The 27,463-nt window shown below is 39.1% G+C and overlaps 1 protein-coding gene across 2 annotated transcripts in view; it reads left to right on the top strand.

Moving 5' to 3' along the window:
- The first annotated feature begins 933 nt into the window (after positions 1 to 933).
- Positions 934 to 27,463, top strand: part of igsf21a (immunoglobin superfamily, member 21a) — a 299,892-nt gene continuing 273,362 nt past the window's right edge. The window contains exon 1 of one of the 2 annotated variants that reach the window (XM_077203639.1): positions 934 to 1,506. In XM_077203639.1, coding sequence (XP_077059754.1) covers positions 1,368 to 1,506 — 139 coding nt within the window. In that variant the 5' untranslated portion in view covers positions 934 to 1,367. The remainder of the gene's footprint in view (positions 1,507 to 27,463) is intronic. The other variant, XM_077203638.1, reaches the window with a different exon arrangement.

Genomic DNA, 27,463 nt, shown 5'->3' with positions numbered 1-27,463 from the left:
GCCTCATTCATGTTAAAGACCCATATGGCCACATTAACCGTTACAATGATTAAACAATACTTTTGCCACACTGATCTATTTGTCTACCAGCATTCATAGCAATGCCTGCTAAATTGTGGTACATTATCCTTTGTCAGCATGCAATGTTGTATAATTTTATGAGGCCAATAAAATATTTCACACAATTTTTATGATAATACCATTATCATCCAGGGGGCAAGATGGTGGCCTAGACAGCTTTTTGATTGGCTATTCTTAGATGCCACTCCAAATGTATAAACTATGATTGGCCAATTCTATATCAAAGGCGGGAACATTACGCCAAATATAACCTTTTTGGTTTATATAAAGTGCAAATTTTACCTTGTGATTCAATTCATTAACCATCAATTTAATCTGGGCTAATTTATATTATTATATGTCAGTGCATTAAAATGAATGAATAAATGAAGTGTTGAAATTTTTTTTTAACCCTTAATCCATTTTGTTGTCATGTGACCTCAATCACAAGAACCAAATATTAGTGTTTTTACTGATTACCTTGAAAAATATGTCTGAAATAATAATTGTAGTACTTTTAAATTATGTATCTCAGAGTCATTCAATCAAAATATTTGTATAGAACAATCCTTTTCAAAAATGTTTGAAACACATGCATGCAAAGACTACATTTCTAATAACCTGACACATGATATTTTTTAAAGAATTTGTCTTTGTTTTTATCTTCACATACATCCCATTTGACCCTCATGCACGAAAACTTACTGAAACACGAAAACTCACTGATGCTGAGTGGGGTTCATTTGCAGATACCCTAGGTGACGCTGTTCGTAGAAACATTTCCAGCGCTTGATCTTTCCAGGTTCTATGCAGTTAATGCAGAGTAAGGCATCACCACGTATGCCTATAATGATCTTTCAAAACCTTTTCAGTGTGGGGAAAAATCCAGCACAAATAAATCGGCTTAGTGGACAGAATTAGAGGGGAAGGGTTTGGAGCCAGAGTAGGATTAAGGAAAATTGTGTGAAATAAAAAGCGAGTGATCAGGAGTGACTGTTCGTGTCTGTTTCGGTCAGAGAGAGAGAGAGAGAGAGAGAGAGAGAGAGAGAGAGAGAGAGAGAGAGAGAGAGAGAGAGAGAGAGAGATTTTCATCCACATCCATATCTATTTTTTAATCCTCGTCTGTGCGTAAACGTTGGTTGCTGCCTTCGCGAGGAGACTATTTCACAATGCTACGGTTTTACTAACCTTTACGTAATATTCAACAACCTTGTATCTTTTGAAGTGCGCATTTGTTTTAAACTTCAATCTCCCCGCCGACTCTTGGACAGCATCATGACCAGTTTGTGGAATCGCATCCCTTTGGAATGGTGGGAATTACGCAGCGAGCTGCCGGAGAGCATGTAAACGCAAATGGAGTTTGGGATTTATTGCAAAATATGGGAAAGATGACCGTCCTGTCTTTGTGTTTTCTCTTGTGCGCTGATCTACTGCAAGTAGCTGTTGGTAAGTAATTGTTGTGTTGTGTTTTATCATACTCGAATGCGCTTTATATTAGAAAACACTCATTCTGCACAGCGCTTCGAATCACACACACACACATATTCTCATCAGAAAGCGCTGCACGCACATATTGAGACATCTTTCATATTTACTTAGATCAAGTTTGTCCGTTTTGTGCGAGACCCTGCTTAGTTTGGATTCTCCGAGAATAGCAAGGCTTCAGCCGCGGTAGCCTACTTTGGGCTTGTGTTTGCTGGGTAAGAGCACAGCACAGACACAGGGTGAATGCCATTTTTCATATGGTACATTGCTAAACAGCAGGACGTTTGAACATTCTGACGCCTAGGAATAAATTAGGCTGAAAGCATTAGTGCCAAGAGCTATTGACTTTCACCCTGACCATAATTATTATTTCATAGTCAAATTTTATGATTACATAGCATAGGCTAATTTGATTACTTTTATTGTAAATGTAAAAAGAGGCACACTTTTGGCTTTTTGTTTTTGATGAACCTAGACATAGCCTACCTTAACTATGGGATCATCTCTCTCTCTCTCTCTCTCTCTCTCTCTCTCTCTCTCTCTCTCTCTCTCTCTCTCTCTCTCTCTCGGATAAATAATGACCGTGTTGTATTAAGGTATAATGGAGTCATTTACTATTTTCTTATTCTTTTTGTTAATTATTTTCTCTTTTTCGTAGCGAATTTGATCCCCATACATAAGGTTTTGTTGACGTTACTAAATTAAGTTGGTAGAGTTCCAAAGTATGTTCCTTTTATGTTTCATCAGCATTTCTAGTAACCAAAAAAGTTGGATTACAAGTTAGTCAGAGTGGGCTATTGATGCTCATGAACTGAAATCATTGTGAGAAGGTAACCATGACCGTACAACGACGAAACCTGCAAACACTTCATTCGTGTTTTTTTTTTGTTTTTTTATATGCATTTGGAATTTGACATTTGGTTAACTGTACATAGCCTATGGGACGCCATTATACAGTTGTACGTCCCGGAAATTACTAAAATATATATTTTTTAAAAAGTAACCCCCATGAAAGTCATTGAATAATTCACACACTGACCCTATGTAATAGTACTGAATGCAGTTGGTTGCACTGTATTCTTACTTTCTGTAGTTTAATATAACGTAAAACTGCAAACATGACTGTCATTTCACAGCAAAAATAAAAAAAAGAAGAAAAGAACTACTGTGGAAATAGGTTACTATAGGAACATATTGTAAATTCACACTGAATAGCTTTCCCCTCGTTTGACACTTAACCAAGATGTTCTTTCACCCCCAATCTTTCTATGCCTTGATTTACAAAATGCACAGACCATGTTGTAACAGCCTAGCCTGAATGCCAGCCCGAATCCCGCCCACAAAATATTTAGGTCGGGAAGTTTGGTCTGGAGTCGATCCGTTGAGGAGCTATTATGCCCAAACAAAAATAGTTTGGACCAATCAAATTGTCAGGGCAGGCTTTATACGATGATGGACAGATGAGCAACGATAACGTAACCACCCACGTCACCAAAGAGCGCTTGGGTTGAATTTTTTTACAACAAAGAATGGCTTCCGCTGGAGAATTTATGTGTAGATTCAAGCGTCTGTTATAGAAGATATAGACAGCGCATTCTTTTTAAAAGAGGAACAGAGAACCGCGATCAAGGCATTTGTCGATCGGAAATATGTTTTTGTTGTCCTTCCTATTCGGTCTATCCAATTGGCATTGCAGAGGCATTTTTTTTTCCTGGTTCAGATGAAACACGCCCCATAATCACAGCCCAATGGAGCAGTATCAGACTCACATTCTGACTAGAATCTGAGTATGACGACGTCAGACTAGTAACAGCCTGATACCTGGAGGAAAATTGATATTTACTGAGAAAAGTGTTACTGCTGTGTTGATGACATGTTTCATTGCTGACAGTGATCCCTTTTAAACAGTGAAAAAAAATGTAAAAAACATTTTAAACATGTAAAAAATTATAGACACTGATTGAACCATTATGTTATGCTATGAATTTGTCTATGCTTGGGGTCCCTGAGTTGACTGAAAGTCTGTTTGGGGTGTCCCTGGGTCTTTAAAGGTTGAAATCCCCAGTTGTACTTGATGATTGATGTGTGCAGGTTCTAATCTCTGGGCGACATCTGGCATGTTTACAATACTCATCTTCACTCTCGCCCAGCTGTTTTCATTCTCTCTGTACTGGAAGATTACATGTCCTCGTGCAAAAACCCTACAAAGAAATTTTAATTAAGACAAAGTCAGTGATATAACTCCAGCGGTGTCCCGCAAATAATGCCTTACAGAGTGAAGCGATCATTCATAATTTCTGACTGCACTGGTATTTTTATACAGACCACCTGAGCATAATGCTGTCTGGTAAGTGAGCGAGAGACATAGAGAATCATTTATTGTTGCATAAACCATCAGGTCTCAAAGTTCAGCTGAGGTTGTGGTCACCAACTGCGGTATGGACAGTCCACAGCTTAATGGACAGGAGATGTGTTTTATGGGTCGAGTGCCATTGTCATCCTCCTGTATCATTTCATCGTCATTTCAGCATCCTGCTGCCTGGCTGGTGTACAATTTTGCACATAATTTTGTGATCAGCATTTTCGATGAGAGCAATAATATAAGGATTGACAAATGCATAGCTTTGCAATCTTATGTTGTCATTCAATTAGCTGATACAAATGATTTATATCATTTATTTACTGTCATGCCGTTCAAAACTAGGGTTATTAGTTAACCAAGCAAAAATGAATATAGGAAATAGGAAAATAAAAATGAATTCAAAATATTAATACAAACTATAATGGTAACAGTGACACTAAATTAACACTGTTCAAAACCTGTATGACTTTTTGTATCTTAATTATGCATTTTTGGCAAACTATCCCCTTTTAATCTTGGAAACACTACCACAATATTATCTTTTATGCAAATCCTCAACTGATCTCTTTCAGTAGACGAGGACAACTGATTGTACATGAAGATTCAAAATCACGACCAATCCAAATGAACAACGTCCCTTTCTGTTTCTTTTAATAGTTAAAGACAACATTTCATCCTTTAATGAATGAACCCATCTTTCATCGAGGAGCTGTTTTGCCCTACCGACATTACGACTACCTCAGACTTTGGAAAAGTCTTCTAGAAATATAGCTTGTCTGGAGTTGCTGTTACTCCTAATGACCTTTAACTCCAGGAATAACCCATAACATCACCCTCAACACCCCTCAGAGCTCAGGGCAGTGCAGGCTCTCCACAACTGAGCCATTCAACCCCCCATGTGGATTCCTCCATTTCCCTTTCTTTAGAGATTCTTCCCTTACAGATCCATCTTGATCAAGTGCACTAGCTGCAGTCAGAGACAGGTGTTGGCAATTCCTGCTTTAGTCTTCAATAATCACTCTTTGATTTCCTGCCTCCTTTAGAAGACATAAATGTGACCTTCAGGAGCTTCTTTATCAACCAATACAAACTTGAATGTTCCAAATGAAGAATTCAAAGGAAGACAAATGAGTTCTCTTTATGCTAACAGTCTAAATGCACACTTACTTCTTGGCTCAGTTCAGTTGCATTGGGGTGAATTGAGATGAATCTGAATCAACTGCTTTGAATTTTAAATGTTACAATGGAGCATTTCATCTGATCATGCAGTTACAGTACAAAAATATGATACACCAATTTCATTTTGATCTGATAATGTCTTTTGATGATGAAACATCAAAGCAAGTACATTCAAATGCTGATCTCTTTTAGCCGGAACTGAGTGTAGTCAGTCTTCTCTTTCAACAGTTTCATCATGCACATGTTAGAGGTTCATAGAGCAGCTGTTCTCAACTGGTAGTTCGTGGAGCTGTAAAAGTTGGTAACAGGTCTGTTTTAGTTACTTTTATGCATAGAAGAAGCATCTTAAATTGCACTCACTGTATACATTTTATCAGCTCATGCTTTCCAAGGGAATTGAACCCAAGAGCTTGCCGTTGCTAGTGTTATGATCTACTGTTTGAGCAACAGGAATGCTGTAATAAGTGGCACATAGGCTAAATAAATAAATAAAATAACAAAAACAACTAACCATATAATTTAAAAAAAATAAAGGATTAGTTCACCCAAAAATGAAAATCCTGTCATCAATTACTCACTCTCGTCGTTCCAAACCCATGACTTGCATTCATCTTTCGATCACAAATAAATATTTTTTTTTATAAAAACTGATAGATTTCTGTCCCAGTGTCCCCACATTGAATGTCTGTTCACCCAAAACTCTGATGGTTCAAAACATCCATAAAGAGATTTTAAAATAAATCCATATGAATCAAGCGGTTCAATCTAAGTCTTCTGAGGAGACATGATCGATGGAACGATGTGAGGGTGAGTATTTGATGACAGAATTAAAGTTTTTGTGTGAACTAACCCTTTAACATAGCAAAATCAATACAAACTAAAAACAGGAGGCAATGATTCCTATAGAATTTTGCTGTTGATGTCCAAGTTTGTCTAACTCAACTAGAATTTCCAGGGGAAATTGTCACCAATTAATCTGTCACTGTTTTAAAAAAAGTGTATTTGAGTAGATATCTTGACATAAAACAAATGTAGATTATGTAAATACAGGTTCATTTTGCAGCAAAGATAAATATGATTTGTGTAGTGAATTCTTGGCTGCTGACATTTAGAACCAAAATGGACAATTTTCTTTTTCAGCCAATATCATGTTAACAATTTTGCATATTGTTTTAAAGTCTGTGCAGTTCATGGTAATATTAATGGATGTTTTATTGTTCCTGCTTCTGCTGTTCGCATTGAAAATGTAACAGAGCTCAGGGCTTCCCAAGCCAATGCTGCCATTTCTTAACAGCAAATGAAAACAAACATAATCCATATGAATATTGACGGTTTTACCATACCGGCTGCGTTCCCTTCCCACACTCCATGTCATACAAAGAACATAATGCTTTCTGCAAACTATGTTCTCAAACTTACTGGTGTAAGCAGGTCGCTGTATTGTGTAAAAAGCTTTAAGGGCTTCAGTCGGAAGGGGAAGAATAGAAGAGCACATGTAGAATTAACTGCAATGTGGCTGTGCTTGTAAAAAAGACTTATTTACAGAAGGGTGGCATAGTTCATCAATACTGTACTGCACCTTTGTGTGTATGTTTATAATAGATGAAGGGAGGCAGGGTAAAGGGAACAACTCTCCTTTCTGATAACCAATGGAAAAAGTTGGATTGGCATGTTCGGTGCAACCACAGAAAACACTATAAATTCATTGCATTGTCATTTCATGATCAGAGGACAGAGTTAAAGGGATTAGTTTCAGCTATATTCTCATCAAAACCATTCATTAGAATTGAAGATACTAGGTGGAGACTTCATAGTGTATTTATTCTACTTACTGAGGTTAACAAATAGCATTGCAATGTTTGTTTGTGTTTGGATGCTCGTATCTGTGCACCTGTGAAAATGATTCTGATTAATGAGCAGGCTGGGGTGATCTTTACTGGCATGCCTGTCCTTTGACATGGACATTTGCTCAAGTTGGGCAGCTTTGCCTTTTGTTTTTGCAAGCATAAATTAAATGATTACATGGTTATGCGCTGAGCTGTGGATTTGGCAGCCCTGTGCTGAAGATTGGTTACCTTTGACAATTTTTAGTTTGCAGACAAAGCTAATGTCAACTCTGGGATAGATGCTTTGAAATTACAGTCAAATTAATTGAGATTTAATTAATCTAGCTGCCTCCGTTTCTCAAAAAGTCAAGGTGAGTGGCGGACCAGATGACCCCTGTGACACTTACATTTCAATCCAGCTTTATTTGAAACATAATGGGGCAATTTTGAAATTCAAATTCAAAACTATGAATGTAAAGGAAATTTAACATTATGTGTATTTCTTTTAGAAAAAAGTTTCACTGGCATTCAATCACGTTTAGGACTAATAACTAGGACTACTGTCCCAATATTTTATTTACCATTTGGTATATCTTTATTGTAGAGTTTACTGTATGTATATTATACATTTATATAATTATATAATAAAATCATAGGTAACACTTTACAATAATATTTAATTTGTTAACATTATGTTAATGTTCATTAACATTAACATTTGTTAACTACATTAGTTGAACTAAAAATTATTTCTAAAGTATTATAGTTAAAGGGGCATTCTGCAACTTTTTCAGCTTAATAAAACCGTTTAGAAATCATTTGGATGGTTTAATAATCTGTTCTGGTGACAATGGTGACCCCCCCCCCAACGTTCCTAGGCGGAAAACTAACCTTGCAACATGAGGATTAACGTCCTGGTATATTAGAAAAAGGAAGTCTCGTGAGAAGCGAGAACGAGCGAGAAACACAAACTGCTTTATGGCAATTCGACATAAACACACACGCCGCCCTCAATGTGTATGATGTGTATGATACCCACCTCGGTAGACATAGCTCCACACGATAAAGTTGGCCCGCTCCGATAATAACAAATGCACATGAGCAGCGGTAGAAAGGCGGAGAAGAGTGCCGCAAGTGAGTTTTTTTACGACATTGTTGTGAAATATACACCTCACAGCTGTAGGGGGAGCTCATTGAGAAAACATGCGACAACAAAAGTGAAAATCAGCGAAGAAATAGCTAGGGTTGCCGAATGCCCCTTTTAAGGGATAGTTCACCCAAAAATGAAAATTCTGTCATTGTTCACTTTCCCTCAAGTTTTTCCAAACTTGCATGACTTTCTTTCGACTAATGAACACAAAGGAAGATATTTTGAAGAATGTTTGTTACCAAACAGTTGTGGGGCACCATTCCCCCATACTATGGACTCAATGGCGCCCCAGATCTGTGTGGTTACAAACATTCTTCTAATGTTACGTTGTATCTGTTAATATTATTTAATGGACTTGAGCTAACATGAACTAACAATGAACAGCTGTATTTTTATTAACTGACGTTGATAAAAAAAAAAAATAATAATAATAATACTGCAACAAAATCATTGCTCATTGTAAGTTAAGTTACTTTATGCGTTAACTAATGTTAACCAATAGAAGCTTATTTTAAACTTTTACCATAATATATCATTATTGATTTGATTTCAATAATTATAATGTATAGGCTACAATTAAAAGTATTAAATGTTAATCGTAATAAAACATTTTTACCATTTAATAAAGTAAATTTCTCGGGGTACTTTTGTTTTGTTTTGGCGAGAGGCTCAATGCTCCACGGGTCGGTTCAGAGGCAGCAGTGTTTCCTGTCTCCTCTTTAGATAAGTGGTTGTGTAAATAAATACTTTCAATTTTAGACAATTGCAGAGAGTAGAAGCCATCTAAAGCTCTTCACCCATCTCCTCCGAGCTCATCATCAAGTCTATGGAAAGGATGGGCATCTCTTCAGCTGAATCATGTAATGAAGGGCTCTCATCATGACATACATACATACATACAGACAGACAAAAAATATGTTAAGATGTGTTTTATGGCTGTACATGATATGGATGTGACATCAGATTAGCTGATTGAGTTAATATTTTCCATAATAATATATATATACTTACAGCACAGCATCACTGCAGGGATTCAATAAGGCAACAGCACCATTGGGCTGCTGGTGAGCGTCTGTCGGGCTAGTTTTTTGCAGTGTGTTCCACAAGTCAGTGGTAGTATGTTGAATCTGCACCAGGGCCATCTGTGAGAGATCACTCTGATTGGCTGTTCAGTTTTGCTAACGAGTCAGTACATGAGAATAAAAGTAAGCACAGAAGACAACACGGCACAGACAGAAGGCTATTCTAATTTTACGCCATATCTGAGCATTCCAATATGTGAATATTTTCATAACAACATGAGCCTCCTGGAATGAATAAAGTGATCAACATGATTGATATTCAAAATGGTAAGCAAGCGCTACTTTATTAACGGTTTGTATATCTGCAGTCCTAGTTTTGGTTTCTCTTTTTAAATGACTAATTTAGACTATTGATAGTTATTTCCTTACACACAGGCACAGAACACATGTGCTGTAGTTGGCAGTCAGCTATAGTCTTTGCTGTATGTTCAAGTGCAGCTTTATATCCAAGATGCAGCCAAAGCGAGGTATTAACACAGTTGTCTTGTGCATTTCTTGGAAATTGAACCCATGACCTTGGCATTGTTAAAAGCCACACTCTATAGGATCCCACTTTGGCATTTGAATGAAACCACAGTGGGATTAATTGTTCTGTACTGTGACTAAATTGAAATTTTGAGGATACAATATTGTGTCCCGTGCAACATGGTGGCTCAGTTGGTAGCATTTAAGTTCACGTCAGTCCTGCCGAGCCTGAGCGTCTTCACGTCAGTCATGCTGAGCCTGAGCTTCTTGACGTCAGTCCTGCCGAGCCTGAGCTTCTCCACGTCAGTCCTGCCGAGCCTGAGCGTCTTCACGACAGTCCTGCCGAGCCTGAGCTTCTTCACGTCAGTCCTGCCGAGCCTGAGCTTCTTCACGTCACGTCTGCTGAGCCTGAGCTTCTTCACGTCAGTCCTGCCGAGCCTGAGCTTCTTCATGTCAGTCCTGCCGAGCCTGTGCTTCTTCACTTCACGTCTGCTGCGCGCCTGCTCCTGAGCTTCTTCACGTCAGTCCTGCTGAGCCTGAGCTTCTTCATGTCAGTGCTGCCAAGCCTGAGCTTCTTCACGTCAGTCCTGCCGTGCCTGAGCGTCTTCGAGTCAGTCCTGCCGAGCCTGAGCTTCTTCACCTCATGTCTGCCGAGCCTGAGCTTTCCTCACGTCAGTCCTGCTGAGCCTGAGCTTCTTCACGTCAGTCCAGCCGAGCCTGAGCTTCTTCACGTCAGTCCTGCCGAGCCTGAGCTTCTTCACGTCAGTCTTGCCGAGCCTGAGCTTCTTCACGTTAGTCTTGCTGAGCCTGAGCTTCTTCACGTCAGTCCTGCCGAGCCTGAGCTTCTTCACTTTACGTCTGCTGTGTGCCTGCGCCTGAGCTTCTTCACGTCAGTCCTGCCGAGTGTGAGCTTCTTCACATCAGTCCTGCCAGGCCTGAGCTTCTTCACGTCAGTCCTGCCGAGCCTAAGCGTCTTCACGTCAGTTCTGCCGAGCCTGAGCTTCTTCACGCCATGTCTGCCAAGCCTGAGCTTCTTCACGTCAGTCCTGCCGAGCCTGAGCTTCTTCACGTCAGTCCTGCCGAGCCTGAGCTTCTTCACGTCATGTCTGCCGAGCCTGAGCTTCTTCACGTCAGTCCTACCAAGCCTGAGCTTCTTCACGTCACGTCTGCCGCGCCTGAGCTTCTCCACGTCACGTCTGGCGCGCCAGAGACTGTTCACGTCATGCCTGTGTCTTGACAAGATGGCCGCCGCGCCTGAGTCAGCTCTGGAAGATGCAGCGCTGATCGTAGTGGCCACAGCTATTATGTGTGTGTGTGGGCAGCACACACATCGGCTCCGGCCCACAAGCTCTCATCCAAGTTGGCCGCCATGCCTAAGAGTTTGTCTCCGGCCAAGATGGCCGCCGCCACGCCTGATAATAAGCTATGGAATGGTCATGAGCTGGAGTGCCCATGAGAGCCACTAGAGGGCACTCCACATCAGACTATTGTTATTCCCTTACAATCTACATATCCCATTACTCACTGCCCGGATCCTTCATCCATTATCACTTTTACCTGTGTCTCATTATCTTGTTTAGCTCACCCCATATAAGCCTGGTTTTCTCATTCACTCGTTTCAAAGTTTTGTATGTTGTTGCGCTGCATTTCTGAGCATTCTCCCTGGTTTCATTGTTTCTTCGTTCTTGGATTTTTGCCTGTTTCATGAATTCCCTTTTTGCCTTTGACCTCTGTTTGTCTGTTTGTTTGTTTGTTTGTTTTGTTTGGACTGCCTTCCTGTGCTTAACCCTTTGTCTGTGTTTGATTACGATTCTGGATTACTCTAATAATCTTCATTTGGATCCTCAGGCTTGTCTCGGAGCAGTTTGTAACAAACTGTTACATTTTGCAGTAATTTTTCAAAAATTAAGCATGGTTCTCCAGCAGTGTCACTGGCTTTTCCCTTGCAACAGATTCTGGATGCTACTTGCCTCATATTTTTCTTCTCTGTGTACTTTGTCATTTTATTTCACTAAGTTCACTTTTTTGTGGCATTGTACAGATTGTTGTTTTCACAATATGAGATAATTATTTAAAAATCTGTCCAAATGACTTGTTAAGAGCAAGGGGGAGACTAAGGTGTAAAGGAGTTTATGCATTGATTTCTCAAGGTTATTTTGCTATATACTGATTTTAATCCCCGGCAGGTCAAAGTTCAGACTTGAACTTCTCAGTAATGAACCTCTAATAATCTTGATTCTAATCTTGCTTGGAAGTCCCTCTGTTGCAGGAGTGGACGCAGCGCTGGCACAAACACATAGACACTTACTGACTGATGTTCTTCAGAGCGTTTTCAAGATTACTTTTCCTTTTATCTCCGTACTTGTGAAGATCATTCAAGCTGTGCTGCCCAGTGAATGAGAACTTCAAGAACGCATACTGTAGTTCCTGGAACTTATTAACAAAATTGTAACAAATATAAATACAATTTTAGGAGACCTCCGAAACAAAATTAGGAACTTTTAAAATAGTATAATTGGGGCACTTTAATCTCAAGGGGATTGTTTTGAACCCAGAACACATCATAAAAAGTCTTACATTTGATGGCCATGTATAGGATGTCACAGCATCTCAAGAGGTTTCCGTGACCACCTGATCTGCGACCCTGAATTCACAGAACTGGAAGTGGAGCTGTAATTATAGGCCACATTAACCTTAAAATAAGGGAAGAATGGTGCTGGATTTAATCACAAGCACCCACTGTGCCCTCTTCTTTTTCCACCATTCTCATCGAAACAGGCCTTGTTCACTATGTATTGACCTCTGAACCTGCTTCTAACTGTTAAGATCAATGATAATTCTTTTGGCTTGTATTCACCACTTTATCTTTCGAGCACGTTAGATGTTAGTGACCCTTAAAATATGTATAATCGTCTTCTTTTTTTTAAGAGCACAAGAACAATTTGATCCAACATGTTAAGATATCTAAGTATAAAAAAAAACACCCTTTACAATATTAAAATTTCAGCTCAGGAGGGTTTCTCGGCACTTGTACACACAGTGTTAAGAACGGTAAAGATGGCCTGAGTTCTTATCCTTTGAAAATGCATGCAAAGTGGATTTGCTTTCGCAGTGCAAAAAATATATATATTTTCGACAACACAAACCAAAGTCCTCTAGGCCTCAGCTATGAACACAGTGTTTGAGGGCGGGTTAAAGTAGATTGATCACTGGCAGCCAATGAAGACCATAAGCGGGCATTATGCAAATGATCTATTTATTAAATTATTACAAATGTAGGTTCGAGCATTAAGACAGACCGGAATTACTGATGACTCGTTTCAGGCAGCCCAGAATAATTTATTTCCTTTGAGAGACAATAACTCCCATTTATCGTGCATTTTGATCTTTGAAACTTTGCAGACCTTTGACATTGATAACTACAGTATATTACACACTACATAAAAAAAAAAAAAAAAAAACTTAATACCCGAAAAAGCATAATAGAGGCACTTTAATGCTCTAGGTTACTACATTATAAAGCGTAAGAAACAGCTCTTTTTCTTGATTCCCATCTCACCATGGTAAGGTGGTGAGAATTTAAGGATTGTGATCCGTGAGCTGATCTAAGGCTTTCCTCTCTCTGTTTTGGTCTGCCTGTGACAGCTGGGCTCGACTCAGAGAAAGTGAGAATAGATATTGGCAGGGAAGAAGAATCTGCCAACTTTTCTGTCTACCAATCATTGGCCATTGGCACTGTGCCTCAATCGCTTGCATTTAATGATTAGACAAGAAAAAAAGGAAATCATTAGGGTATACATGATTTATGGTCATTATCTTAAACTGACAGTTTATTTATGCTACATATGATTTGCTAGATACCATGTGGGTTTTTCTCTCTGAATTTAGGTTAGTGGAGACACATCCACACCCTCTACAGTGACTCGAAACCCTTGTATTAATAGAAGAGTGACAACAGCACATACATAAAACGATCTTGCAAATTACGGTTTCTATTGAAGATTTTCAGCCATTCCCTCCTTTTACAGTAAAAGCAATGGACTGCAAGTGATTGGCCAATTTTAGAAGAATAAAATCTTTCTGGCTTTAGATTTTGTACATGTTGTGTTCACAGTATGCTGGCCTTTATCATTACATTTGCTTTTGTTCTGTTGACAGGGCAGTTATTGCTCTTCCATTTCTATTTTTCCTTGAAGAGTGATCATTGCCTTTTCCAAGCCTGTGTAATAATCAAACACCAGTTTATTGCAATTAACCAAACAAAAATTAAAGGTTTTCTGAATTGATTTTGCATGAATGTTTCATTTTCAACTCTGCCATACCATGATGTGATGCTCAATTTTGTCAGGATTTTTTAAACTATTAAAAAATACATAAAATAATAATAAGAATGTTGAATTTATATATGTATGTATTATTTGTAATAAAAACTTTTTAAAAAACTGTTAATATTTAAATATTTCTGAAATTATTTGAAAAGCCTAGTTTGGTTCAACCTTTTTTCTTTTATTTCCACATTTCTTGCATAAATTATTTATATAAATAATATGATATGTTTTAACTAATACAATATTTAAATATTGATCATATTTTATTATTTCATATTTGTTCACCAAATTAAAGTCAGTGTACCCAACACAGAAGACCAACATAATGGCAGCCATTTTGATGTCATTTGACATAACCAGGTAGTAATAACACGAGAGGACCTGCAGGGACATTGGGGTGCTTCTTAAACAGAAGGCTGCATCCTAGTAATGCTGCATATCTCGGCTGCCACGTCATCAAGCGCCGCCGAAGGCAAAATAAATTTAAAGAATCCTTGGAAGGCAGACTTTGTTTCACATCCTTTATTCATCTGCTTTTGAAGGATGCATCAAGTGTATTCTTTGCGCCCTTCACTCACCCACAATCATTTGCACACATTCCAATTCACGGAAAAGAACTGATGGAAAACAAGTCGGCTCTGAGATGATCTGAGTTCATTATGAAATGTAAGACAAAACAATGTTTTCAGAGATAAAAACATAAATCTCTGATCTTTTGTTTTGGTGTAAATGAATCACTTAACACTAAACTTATCATAATGTAACCCACTGGGAGACCACAAATGGTTGTCATTTACTGTATTACATCAATAGAAAGGCAGTTAATATAAAGATTTTTAATATAAAGTATTTTTCCAAAATTAAGTTTTAATAGTATTTTTGTGCCATGACAGTGGGACCGGAAATGTGTGAAATAGCATGCGTGCCTACCAGCCATTAATCACAATATGATTTGTGCTTTGCACTCCAATATGGAAGATGGCTTACATATAGTGGTCCATTAAAACAGCTGCTAATGAGGAACTTATATATATATATATATATATATATATATATATATATATATATGCAGACATCCCAAGTCTCCCGGAAGTTCCGGGAGACTTGGGATGTCAATAGGGGCTCCCTGATGCCCGCAAATTAGTTCAAATTTCCCGGAATCTAGAGCCCGCGAGTTCTAAACCGTGTAGCGCGCGCTCTGCAGAGAGGGAGAGAGCGACAGACCTTGCTGGGAGAGAGCGACAGACCCAACCCCCCCTCCCCCCCCATCATTCAGTAAGTGATTACATACACAATATATGTGCTTTTCCATCTCAACCTCATTATCCTATCGTTGTTTTGTTATATTGTCCATTCAGGAAACAATTCCCTTAGTATTTTTTTTGTTTTGTTTTGTTTTTTTGTTGTCTCCATAGGCAAATGTAACATTCACAAGATTAAGCTCACAGGTAACAGATTAACCTAAAAATAAACTATTTGTTTATTGTCTTTGGAGAGTTGTTGTGGAGCTAAGTAAAGGAAATGAAAAATGGTGAGAAGCTATTACCATATTTTATTAACACAAGAAAATGTCTTGACTTCTTCCTGCTTGGCTGATCGGATTCGTGAGAGAGAAGCTCAAAGGACTTAAGGCTCCCTCAGTACAAATAATAGAGTGGGTCTCAGCCCATTATCCCAAATGCCCTGTTCTTTATGTGTCCTCTTGAGAGTGATGCAGATGAGAGGGAATCCAGAGGGTGTGCATAATAGCAACTGAACTTACTTTGGCCTTTACGATTTTGGCGGTGTGTTATCACATGCTGCATAGTCATATCTCTAGAGTGGGTAATTTTTAAAGGCAAGACAAATGCCATGGGTATAAAAAGAAAAAAAGAGTAAGAGTTGTCCCAGAAGAAGGCTTTTTTTAGACCCTGAGCACTCTAAGGTTTGTAACAGGCATGCAGCGGCAGGGTTTTCACATGGTTCTGAGAGAAGCATTTTGTTTGCTTTTTTTGATTCACCATTATATAAAATATAAATAGTAACCTGCTTTAAAGAGGCTTTACTGTATTAAGAGTGAAATTTAGGTCAGGTAATTTTAGGAATTATTTAATATCTAGGATCAAATTACACTTAAGGGAGTTACATTATTTCTAGCATTAGCATATAATACCTTTATTTCCATTTATAATTTCTGAGATAAAAAATTCTGCAAAGTGTTATTTTTTTATTATTTTCTTTGTTCTAGTATGAGTAATGAGAAAGATCATTCGTTGCTTCTCAGACGCCCTGTGGACCGTTGTCTCTTGCGGTGACAGACAAGTATTGATGACACTTTAGTCCCTAGCTTTACTTTTTTGGAAGGATCAGCAGTAGACGATCAGTTTTTGCTTAGACATGCATCATAAGAAATTTATCTGCAGCATTTCCTCTTGTTATGCTGTAAATATGGATTGTGTCACTTGTTTATCATCGTTAAACGGTACTAGACATAAAATGCATTCTGTCGCTATCAATGTATATTGCTGTGGGACAGACTGTCAGCAGCATTCCTTACGCAATCATGAGATGTTAAGAGTAGAACATGTCATGATTCACTCCATCACGATTTGGGATTTTTGGTACTGTTGGCCCTCAGAAGCATCAAGCAAATGAGATTTAAATCAAGGGATTTTAAATACATTTAAATGATAAGCTACACCTTTGTTGTTGTTTTGAATAAGCGACCTCTAGCGGCGTAACTTACATTATGTGCCTTTAAGCCAATATTTTTTTTCTAACATTGGCCAATAACCGATATGGTACCTGCATATTTTATGCATGGCTAGCAAGAAGAGCAACATGAGCATCATGCACTTCAGTTATCAAATATTCAATTAATTTTTTTTTAAATATTGTGTTTATTTTACAATTAAAGTTTAATCTCCACCCCCTTCTTCCCTGAATTTTATTTCAGGTACGTTTGATTACTGAAATTAAACATTTTTTATTTGATTCTAATGAAACAGCTGCAAGTGTTGAATTACTGAATCACTACTCATACAGGTCACTTTATTAGACAGATTCAAATTTTGGGGGGACGCAGCACTGTTTTACTTGGTCAAAACAATCTTACTAAAAATGCATTTGAATGTGTTAAAAGCTATGTTATAACATTAGAAAAAAACAAAAACAAAGCATGTTTATTAGGCTGCTGTTACTTTAAGACTGAATGCACTGATCTAATATACTGATACACATTCTTTCTTTCTTAAGGGTAAAGAAGGGCATTTTGACAAATGACTTTTTAAGCTTTGCAGTTAAAAAAGAAGGGATTTTAAACCATTGAAGTGACGTAAACTGTGAAAGAAGACTCATTTCGTTATATGTGCACACTGTCTGAGAGACTGTTTCTGAACGAGATCGCACAGAATGGTAACGTCACGTGAGCGTAAACCACGATAGAGACGATAGTTCAAAAGTCTCTACCGGTTGATAAATTTCTACTGGTTATTAGTGTCTACCGGTATATCGCCCACCCATAATAATAATTTTGTAAATCTCCTTACAATGGGTTACAATGAATAGGAGATGAACACATTGGAAATATATTGAATAATTGAAAGGAGGCATTAGGAGCAGAGATGCATCCCACTCTTTTTCCTGCAACACCTTTTTTTCTGTAAATAAATGTGTGAATAATAGAGTTACACTGTTAAAAAGATGCAGATAAAAAACTAAATCATTCTCTCTCTGGCTCAGGGATTTTCCATCTTTGTTACACATGTCGCTGTTTTGCTTCCTGGGAAAGCAGCTTTTAGATTATTAATAAGGGAGGAGGGAGTAAAAGAGATGAAAACATTCTAATCCACATATTGACGTCAGGCTGGATTGACCAAGGCGGAGGAAAGGGAGACTGCGTTTCAAGAAAAACTATCGCCATATTATATAGACAGAAACTCAGTCTTCAGGACAACGCCAAAATAAAAGTTTGATTTAACATTAAGAAATTATAAGGAGTATATTAATATTGCACAGTAGTGTACTTCTAGTAGTAATACATTTTATTTAAACAGATGAAAAAAGCAAAGGTCTTCATTACAACGTGAATTTTTTTTTGTCTAGCTTGAAGAAATTATGAAATATATTACTATTGCACAGTAGAACGTACTTCCTAAAATAATTATAATCATAATATAATTTATTACAATTATTTTTAAGGATAATTTACATTTTCATTTGATTACATTTTGAATTTTTTTAAAAAGATTTTATACATTTTTGTTTTGTTTTATGCATTGAATTTGATTAGCCTGCCTCCAGTCCAAGTAAATTTGCATTTGAGAGTACAATGTGTTTATATTCTGTGTACTCCTGACAGTAAAATACGCCACTATACACTTTTATAAAGGTTCAGTCACAAAAAGACAAAAATATTGTGATAAACTGTGAAACCATCAGAATCTTAAAAAAATAGCATGATACAGATTTTTGGTCACAATGTAACATATTTTCAAATGGTCATTTGCATGTCAAATGGACATTATTTCTATGCTCCCTGAATTATTTGTACGATGTTACTGAGGGGGTTAAAATTTAGTTAGGGACAGGAAGACCTCAATATTTAAGTGACTGGCTATTATAGCTAACCTCTTTCCATATGAAAAAAAAAGCTACATGGTTAAAGGTTGAGATGTTAAATGGCAGTTGTATTTTAGGGTGCATGTTGTTGTTTTTAACCAATGTTTGCTGTTTACTGAACATTGAAACTGCAAAATATTAAAGTATTTTGAAAATTAAAATATATTTTGTACAAGCATTGAAAACCCTGATTTTTATTGGTCTATCTTCTTGAAGGAGTTCACTGGTCAGATTTGAGAAGGATGCTGCTGGGTATCTGCTGGTGGTCTATGGCAGGGCAGCAGTTAATTTGGACAATAGAGTAGAGGTCTGGGTTGATGTTTACCATAGAAAAGCTTGTCAGCTTCACACTTTTCAATAAATATGCATGGTCACGTACCCCTCTGCTAGTTGTAAATAATGTATGGAATAGTACGTGTTTGCACAGCTTTGATAAAATCCCATACAACTTCAGCGCTTCTAGCCGTAATCCTTTCTTTGAGAAAGAAAATAATAACAAATGCAAGGCAATGCAATGAGCAATCAACACAACACTTGAGTGTTTTCCCAATGCTATTCTAATGCAGAGCAGGCACTCTGGATTTGGGTTAGAAACGGCGTGAGTCAGATGCTTTAGGCTTATCTGTTCGGTGTGGGACATGGCATACTTTTGGCTGAAGGAGGCAGATCATAGGTCACTGACCTAGAAACAGGACATATGGTATAAAGAGTTTGATTAACAAATTTCCTAAAATTAACAAGCAAATTAACCAGTGTACCGTTTAAAAGTCAGTTGCCAGAAGGAATAACCAGATGATTAAACATGATGTAAAGACACAGCAAGTTGTAATCACATATTAGTCATTCCAGAACTGTATGCTATTATTATTATTAATATTATTATTATTTTCAGTGGAAAATATCATCCTCCTTCAATTAAAAAAATAAAATAAAATTGGATAGACTTTTCCTTTAATTTCGAGATGGAGTTTTTAAGGTTTTTTTCAGTTGTTATCATTGATGGATGATATTTGAACACAAATTAAATAGTGGTTTTCAGGTTTTTTAAATGTCTTTCAGGTACAGAAAATTGAATAGAGTAGTTAAATTTAAAATTACACTGCATAGTCTTCACTCTGGAGCCTAAATTAAATGTAGATTAATCCTTATTATAAAGTCAAAAAAGTTATTCAGTCAAGAATAAGACTTTGTCTTTTGTTGTTTTATTAACATTAATGACAGACAGCAGCAGGTATATACGGTAGTATAAGGTGGTCACTTTAAGACAAAATGCACAGATCCAATATACTGATACACATTCATTTTTTCTCAATTTTTGTTCACTTAAGAAATAACTGGCTGTGTTTATGAGGATATTCGCCAAGATGGGCATTTTAACATATTTGTCCGCTCAAGAACAAAAGGCGAAAGAGAACTCTCTCTCTCTCTCTCTGCTCTATGGTACAGAAAACTTTCTCACAGCGCACAAGTCCCAAAGTGAGTTCTCTGTCGCTTCTTTTTGCACTTGAATGCTTAAATTGACAAGGATTAAAACATGTGCCACTGATAAACTAATAAACCCATACAGAGAAAATCTGAATTTGGACTCAATCCAGCTGACATTTATTAGTTTGTGGTTTAAGTAGAGCTGCTTGTTGTTATTGTTGTTGTTGTCGTATTTATTTATTTATTACATTTTTTTTAAGTTATCGAACATCTGGTTGATAGATGTGGTAGACATCTGTCATCTGATCCAAAAGCAGATTCTCTCTCTCTCTCTCTCTCTCTCTCTCTCTCTCTCTCTCTGACACATTCTGTTTGGAAATTAAGTAAGCCATGCTGACTGTAACAAGTGAAAACATCAATGGGTGTTTCTCAGATTTGGACATTTTTGGAATAAAAATATCAGACTTCTTTGTTTAGCTAAGGCTAGAATGTTGGTTCCCTTTCGAGGGAACTCAACACTGCGTCATTGAAAACGACTCTTTGTGGACGCTCCCTTAGCGTGCACCTCTGAAGTATGAATGAAACTAATCCAATCCAGAATTGGTGTTGCGTCATAATGTAACATGTGATGGCATAACCGGATGTATAAAAGGTAACGCCGGACACACACACATTAGCTTTCGCTCTTCAGCAAGCGCTCTGTGTTGAAACTGTCTCTGTCTATTTGGTGTTGTTTGTCTGATTTACAAGATATTATGGCTAGTGAACAGTTTGTTAGATGTGTGCACCCTTGCCCAAGATTTATCACGGGTAAACTGTTTGGGAGCCCAGCACGCACAGGCAGCTCTTGAGGGATCTGCCTGTGAACACTGTGAAGCACTATCTATGAGAGTGCTGCGCTCCCGCTTGGCTATTTTTAATAAGGATGGCCAAGCTCGCGATCCCTGCGGTTCAGGTCCCGCGCCTGTTGAGGCTGCGCGGAGGCTTAAATCGTGGGGATCGCAAAAGGATCTCGCAGATGAGAACGAGACTGCTGAGGCACTTTCTTGCTCATCATCTGGGGATTCAATAACACTCGCTCATGGCGCAGAAGCCCACACTACGCTTCTTCTGCCCGTGTCGAGTGCCCGGTGCTGGAACTATCCGCTTCTGATGAGGTGGATGTTCTCAGCATCGGGAGCGAGGAACATGAGTATAACTCGCCAGCTCATGTTCCCACACATGAGGAGTTGGTAGAGGTTGTGAAACGTGCTGTGGCCAGACTCAACATCAGCTGGCCACAAGATAAGCAGGAAGATTCTCGTCACAGTAAATTAGATGAGAGATTCCTGCAGCACAGGTCACAGCCTCAGCGCCGGGGTTTGCCATTTTTCCCAGATCTTCATAAAGAGATCTCTAGATCCTGGGAAAAACCCCACTCCTCTCGCATCTCATCTAACACATTGTGTGATTATAACAATGTGGTGGGTGCGAGGGAGGCGGGGTATGGCAAGATGCCGGAGATGAAGGAAGCCTTGGCGAGTTATCCTTCTCCTGAAGCGGCATCTTCGCTTAAAACCCCGGCGCTGCCCAGCAAACCATGTAGGGAAACATCAGCTTTGGTTTGTAGGGCATATATGGCGGCTGGTCTGGCTGGTGCGTCTCTGCATTCGATGGCTATCTTGCAGGCGTACCAGGCCGACCTCCTTAAGGATTTGGATGAAGGCGAGGGACCTACTCCATCAGATATTGCGGAGTTAAGGAAGGCCACAGATTTGTCTCTCTGGGCCACTAGAGAAACGGCACGCTCTATCGGCCGTTCTATGGCAGCTATTGTGGCTACGGAGAAACATCTATGGCTCAATTTATCTGGAATTAAGGATAAAGATAGATCCTTCCTTATGGATGCGCCGCTTTCGCCTTCTGGCTTGTTCGGCGTTGCAGTTTCTACTGTCGTCGACAGGTTTCAGGAGGCAAAAAAACAATCTGCGGCGTTCCATCAGTTTCTCCCTTGCCGCTCCAGGTCTTTTAGGAGGGCTGGTCCAAGTGGCCAGCCACAGCCATCAACCAGCTCCTCATAGCGGCAGGAACAAAAGGAGAGCGTTGCCTCTAGAGCCCCTCCCTTGGGAGCTTGGCAACAGAGGAAACGCTCTCAGCCGAAACCCGCCGGCCAGAAAGGCGACCTGAGGGCCGTCATTCAGGCCAAGAGAGCGGGGAAGAGGTCTTAACCGAGGTGGTAGGACCTCAGAGGGCTCCCACTGTGAGGCAACCGAGGTTGTTTTCACAGCGGAGCCCTCAGGAAAAAGATGTTATCCCGCCATCTCTGATGCTTCGGGCCACATCAATTTCCAGCGAACATCGCCGGAAAACCGTTTCGACAGACGCCCCCTCACTGGCTGGGGCGCGGTCAAGGACGGCCGCTTTGCCAGGGGTCTGTGGCAGGACCATCATCATTATTGGCATATTAATTGCCAAGAGATGTTGGCTGTTTTCAGGGCTCTGAGAAGCTTCCTTCCAGACATCAGGGGTTACCATGTCCTGATACGTTCGGACAATACATCAGTGGTAGCTTATCTGAACCGACAGGGGGGAATCAGATGGCGCCCTCTATCCAGATTGGCACATCAGATAATTTTATGGTCCCAAGGGAAAATTTTATCCATCAAAGCAATATATATCCCGGGGGTTCAGAATCAGGGAGCAGACATCCTGTCGAGGCAGGGTCTGAGGCCTGGGGAATGGAGACTTCATCCGGAAGTGTTTAAGTTAATATGGCAAAAATTCGGACTAATGGTAGTGGATCTATTTGCGTCTCGAGAGACGTCCCATGGTCCACTTTGGTCTTCCCTCACTCATCCAACCCCACTGGGGTTGGATGCCATGGTACAAGCTTGGCCGAAGCTTCGCCTTTATGTTTTTCCCCCGATCGCTCTGCTCCCGGGAGTCCTGGAGAGGGTTCGCTAGGAGGGCATCAGTCTTCTTCTGATAGCCCCGTTCTGGCCGGCCCGAGTATGGTTCTCAGACTTAGTGTCACTCCTGATAGACCAACCATGGCAGATTCCTCTGAGGAGGGATCTGTTGTCTCAAGCAGAGGGCACAATATTACACCCTCACCCTGAGATGTGGAAACTGTGGGTCTAGCCCCTGAGGGGGCTCAGTACTTAGATGCTGGTCTATCAGTTGGAGTAGTTGAAACCATACTAGCTCTAGGTCTCCATCCACCATGAGATTGTATGGCCTCAAGTGGAATGTGTTCTCTAATTGGTGTAGAGAACATAATGTAGATCCAGTAAACTGCCAGGTAGCTTCAGTTCTGGAGCTTTAGTTTCTTCAAGACCGCTTCTCTGCAGGTCTCTCCCCATCCACTTTAAAAGTATACGTGGCTTTCATTGCGGCTTTCCATGCACCTTTAAACGATGGGCCTTTGGGGAGGCACCAGCTGGTCATACGGTTTCTCCGTGGTACTTGGAGGATAAGACCGACAACCAGGTCCAGGGTTCCATCCTGGGACTTGGCAGTGGTTCTCGAAGGGTTATCCCTGGCCCCCTTCGAACCACTTCAGTTGGTTTCACCGAAGGACTTGACTTTTAAAATGGCTTTTCTGTTAGCTATTACCTCTATAAAAAGAGTAGGAGATCTCCAAGCCCAGGCAGTAACGCCGGCCTGCTTGGAGTTTGCCCCTGGCGGAGTAAAAGCTATTTTACATCCTAGGCCTGGTTATGTGCCTAAGGTACCATCTAATGTGGCACAGTCAACAGTTCTTCAGGCTTTTCACCCTCCACCACATGTATCGGCAGAAGAGGAAAAGCTCCATTTGCTCTGTCCTGTCAGGAAGCCTAAAACTTCAAAACCTAGGAAGGGATTACCTGCTTCTAAACAAACAATTAGCAACTGGATAGTTCAGGCTATTACTTTGGCCTATAGGGTGCATGATTTACCTTCACCCTTGGCTATTAGGGCTCACTCTACTAGAGGTATAGCATCCTCTAGGGCCCTTCATGTAGGAGTCCCTATTCATGAAATCTGTGAGGCGGCCGGTTGGGCCTCTCCTCACACTTTCATTAGATTCTATAGTCTGCACCTCCCTAGTACGCCCGGCGCACAAGTGCTCTCGTCCTAGCTAGTGCATGTTTCAGTTTCACTCTAGGACAGGTTTCGTGCGTGGCTTAGTGGGCATTCGTTCCCCAAAGAGTCGTTTTCAACGATGCAGTGTTGAGTTCCCTCGAAAGGGAACGTCTCGGGTTACGACTGTAACCCCTGTTCCCTGAGAAGGGAACGAGACACTGTGTCGTCTTGCCAGGCCCCTCTACACCTAGGAGGGGCTTGCTTCGTCGCGAGGCTAATGTGTGTGTGTCCGGCGTCACCTTTTATACATCCGGTTATGCCGTCACATGTTACGTCATGACGCAACACCAATCAGGATTGGATTAGTTTCATTCATACTTCAGAGGCGCACGCTAAGGGAGCGTCCCCAAAGAGTCGTTTTCAACGACGCAGTGTCTCGTTCCCTTCTCAGGGAACAGGGGTTACAGTCGTAACCCGTGACGTGTTTCCAGTCTTGCACATAATTATATTGGACATGACGTCCAATATACACATGAAATATTCTGCTCACCAATACTTTTTACCTTAATTATAATTTGTTTGAATTTTATCTCAGTTATCCCTGTTACAGGAAAATAACTACAGTTAAAAAAAAAAATAACTTAATTGGTATTAGCATAGGTAGTCATGGGGAAAATGGCAATTTAGCTATATACATTTGTACGTAATTTGTGTAAAAATGTAAATTTCCGTTAAAAAGTTATGGGGTTGTTAAGATTTTTTATGTTTTTGAAAGTTCTGGAACAAGGCTAAAACTGCAAAAAAAAAGATAAACAGTGTCTTAATAAAAATAATAGCCTAGTGTTTAATTCTAATAAAATTGCACATGAAAGTGCCTGTAGTTGAAGAAACACCCTACATGGAGGACCTGACGGATTGTTTGATGATCAGGGTAAGATCATCTTAAGTAACTCACGCAACTAGCTTGTTTTAAGTTTTGTGACTGAAAAGATGGTTGCTATTTCATAGAAATGGTAAAAGTCATCATTGTCGAATTATGCAGCCCCACTGAGATCTTCACTTGAATTCTGTGCTGCATAAAGTAAAAACAAAGCTTACATCTAAGCTACAAAAGGAACTGTCTAAAACATTTAGAACCTTTGGAACAAAGAAGTAATCTAGATTTTGCAGCCTCTACACATTAGTTTTTTGGAGCAACTCTAATACAAACTTTGAACTGTTCTCTATTAATGGTATCTGTTCACAGCTGGACGCTTCTGTTCACCTCGCTTTTTAAAAAGTAAGCTATGTGCAGGAAGAATACAATTGCTGACTGACTTGACTTCAACTTTTCTTTACCTTTCATGCTGGTACAAAGGGGATTTTGATTGAGAGACAGACACTTTGCATCTTTTTTACACTCTTTCTTTCAAGATGTAAGGTTGAAATCACACAGGAGTATCTGAGGCACAAGGCAGAATGGCTTCTCGTCCTCACTGTGCCGGATGGCACCGCTATTTTCTAGCAAAATATGACATATTTTACACTTACAAGCGTGCCTGATAAGAGGAAAGAGCATTTCTGTGAGAAGATTGCATTATGACAATTCTTAATTTTGCCCTCACACCTTATGCTGGTTTGAAAGAATTGAACAGATTCTGTTGGGGAGAGAAAATAGAGTAGCAAGACTTCAGACTGAAATGAGACTCCTGAAATGAGACTCACAGTGCCAATGAATTTCCCCACAAGGTCAAACGGTCAGGATATTTTGTTTTAGACTTGGATTTCTAACATTTCTGTCTCTGTTAAGAATGTTCAATTCCTCCATTCATTCTTTGTTACCACATTTATTATTGTTTTATTGTGTAAACCAACTTTCAGTTACATTGTGTTAAATATACTCTTTGTTAAATTAGACACACTCTTCAGACATTTACTCCATTGTACTGTTGCGACTATAATAATCCTAGATGGAGCAGAAGAGCATCACATCATCTTAGTTGTCAAAGTTGTCAAATGCATTTTCAACCAATTTCTCATATAGAAGAAAATGCCATTTATAGAATTTACCTTAAAATGGAAATTTTGCTATCATTTCTCACCTTCCTGTCACTCAAAACCTCTGACTTCTGTAGAACACAAGGGAAGTTTATTGTTTAAAGTCTCAGTGTTTTGGACCCCATTGAGTTTCATTGTATGAACAAAAACAGTCTTCATCTTTTGTGTTCTGCTGACAAAATTTAGTCATGTAGGTTTGGAACATAAGGTTTGGGATCTATGGAAGTCAATGGTACCCCAAAACTGTTTGGTTACAAACATTCTTCAAAATATCTTGCTTTTTTTTCAGAAGACGAGAGAAATGTATACAGGTTCGGAACAACTTGAGTAAATGATGACAGGATTTTCATTTTTTGGGTGAACTATCACTTTAAAATCCTTCAAATCCTTCAATCATTCTCTGCTATTTTAATTAAGGTTACTACATTCAAACTACTTGCATTTCAAGGTTACCTTATGTTAAACAGTTTTAAAACTGATTCATGCGATTTATAAATAGATATTTTTTGAACTTGAACTTTGAAATTAATGCAGTTCTGTTCTTATTGGCAGACTCTGTAAGAAAAAAAGAAAACTGAAAAGAGAATTCATTTAGGAACAAAAATGGCACCTCAGATGAACTTGAAGGGAGAAGTGATGCAAAGCTTCTGAATAGACTGCAAAAAGGCTGATTAGATCACCGTGTGGTTTCTTAGACAGAGAAAGGGCCGGATAAAACAATGTCTTGGACTAATTAAGGAGAGTGCTGAACAGACCCTAGCATGGCATCATGATTTTTATTTTATGCTATTCAGGCTCTGATGGAAGAATGACAAGTTTCCTCTGTGTGGACACCTTGACTGGAAATGTCTCTTTAAAATTACTCTCTATTCTGTGTCTTTACAGGCAAAGACCTTGTAGATAATGAGTTGTTTCGGGATGCAGCAGAAAGTACATTACAATTGCGGCTGAGGATGATTCTGTGGTTCGACTTTATATAAAACGCCTCACCAGACGTGCATGTATTCACATTTTATGTGAATGTTTAAGATGTTTAAACACATTTATTTTACGTCGAAAATCAGTGTGATTGGTATACAGTGGCCCTAAAAATGGTTTTCACATGTATATCACATGTTAAAAGTCTTTACAAGTCAAAACAAATTATGCAAACCTATTCAAATTACTTTCTCAGCCATTTTTGTGAAATTTGTGTTAAAAGCAAAATACACTACCATTCAAAAGTTTTGGGATAATAAAAAATAATTACAGGAGAGACTTCGTTCAAAAATAATAGAAAAATCTCAAGCATAGTAGCATTTCACAATATTACTGTTTCATTTTATTTTTGTGTTTCTGTGTGTTTTTTTTTATTTTAAAATGTCATCTATTCCAGTAATGGCAAAGCTGAATGCTTTTCCTTCAGTCAATGCTGACTTGGT

This window comes from Siphateles boraxobius, unplaced genomic scaffold (genome assembly GCF_051911475.1).
Source record: "Siphateles boraxobius isolate OS27281-9 unplaced genomic scaffold, OSU_SipBor_1 5, whole genome shotgun sequence".
In the NCBI taxonomy this organism is placed as follows: Eukaryota; Metazoa; Chordata; class Actinopteri; order Cypriniformes; family Leuciscidae; genus Siphateles; species Siphateles boraxobius.
Note: the sequence above shows the minus strand (reverse complement) of the source record. Positions and strands in the feature narration are given on the sequence as shown.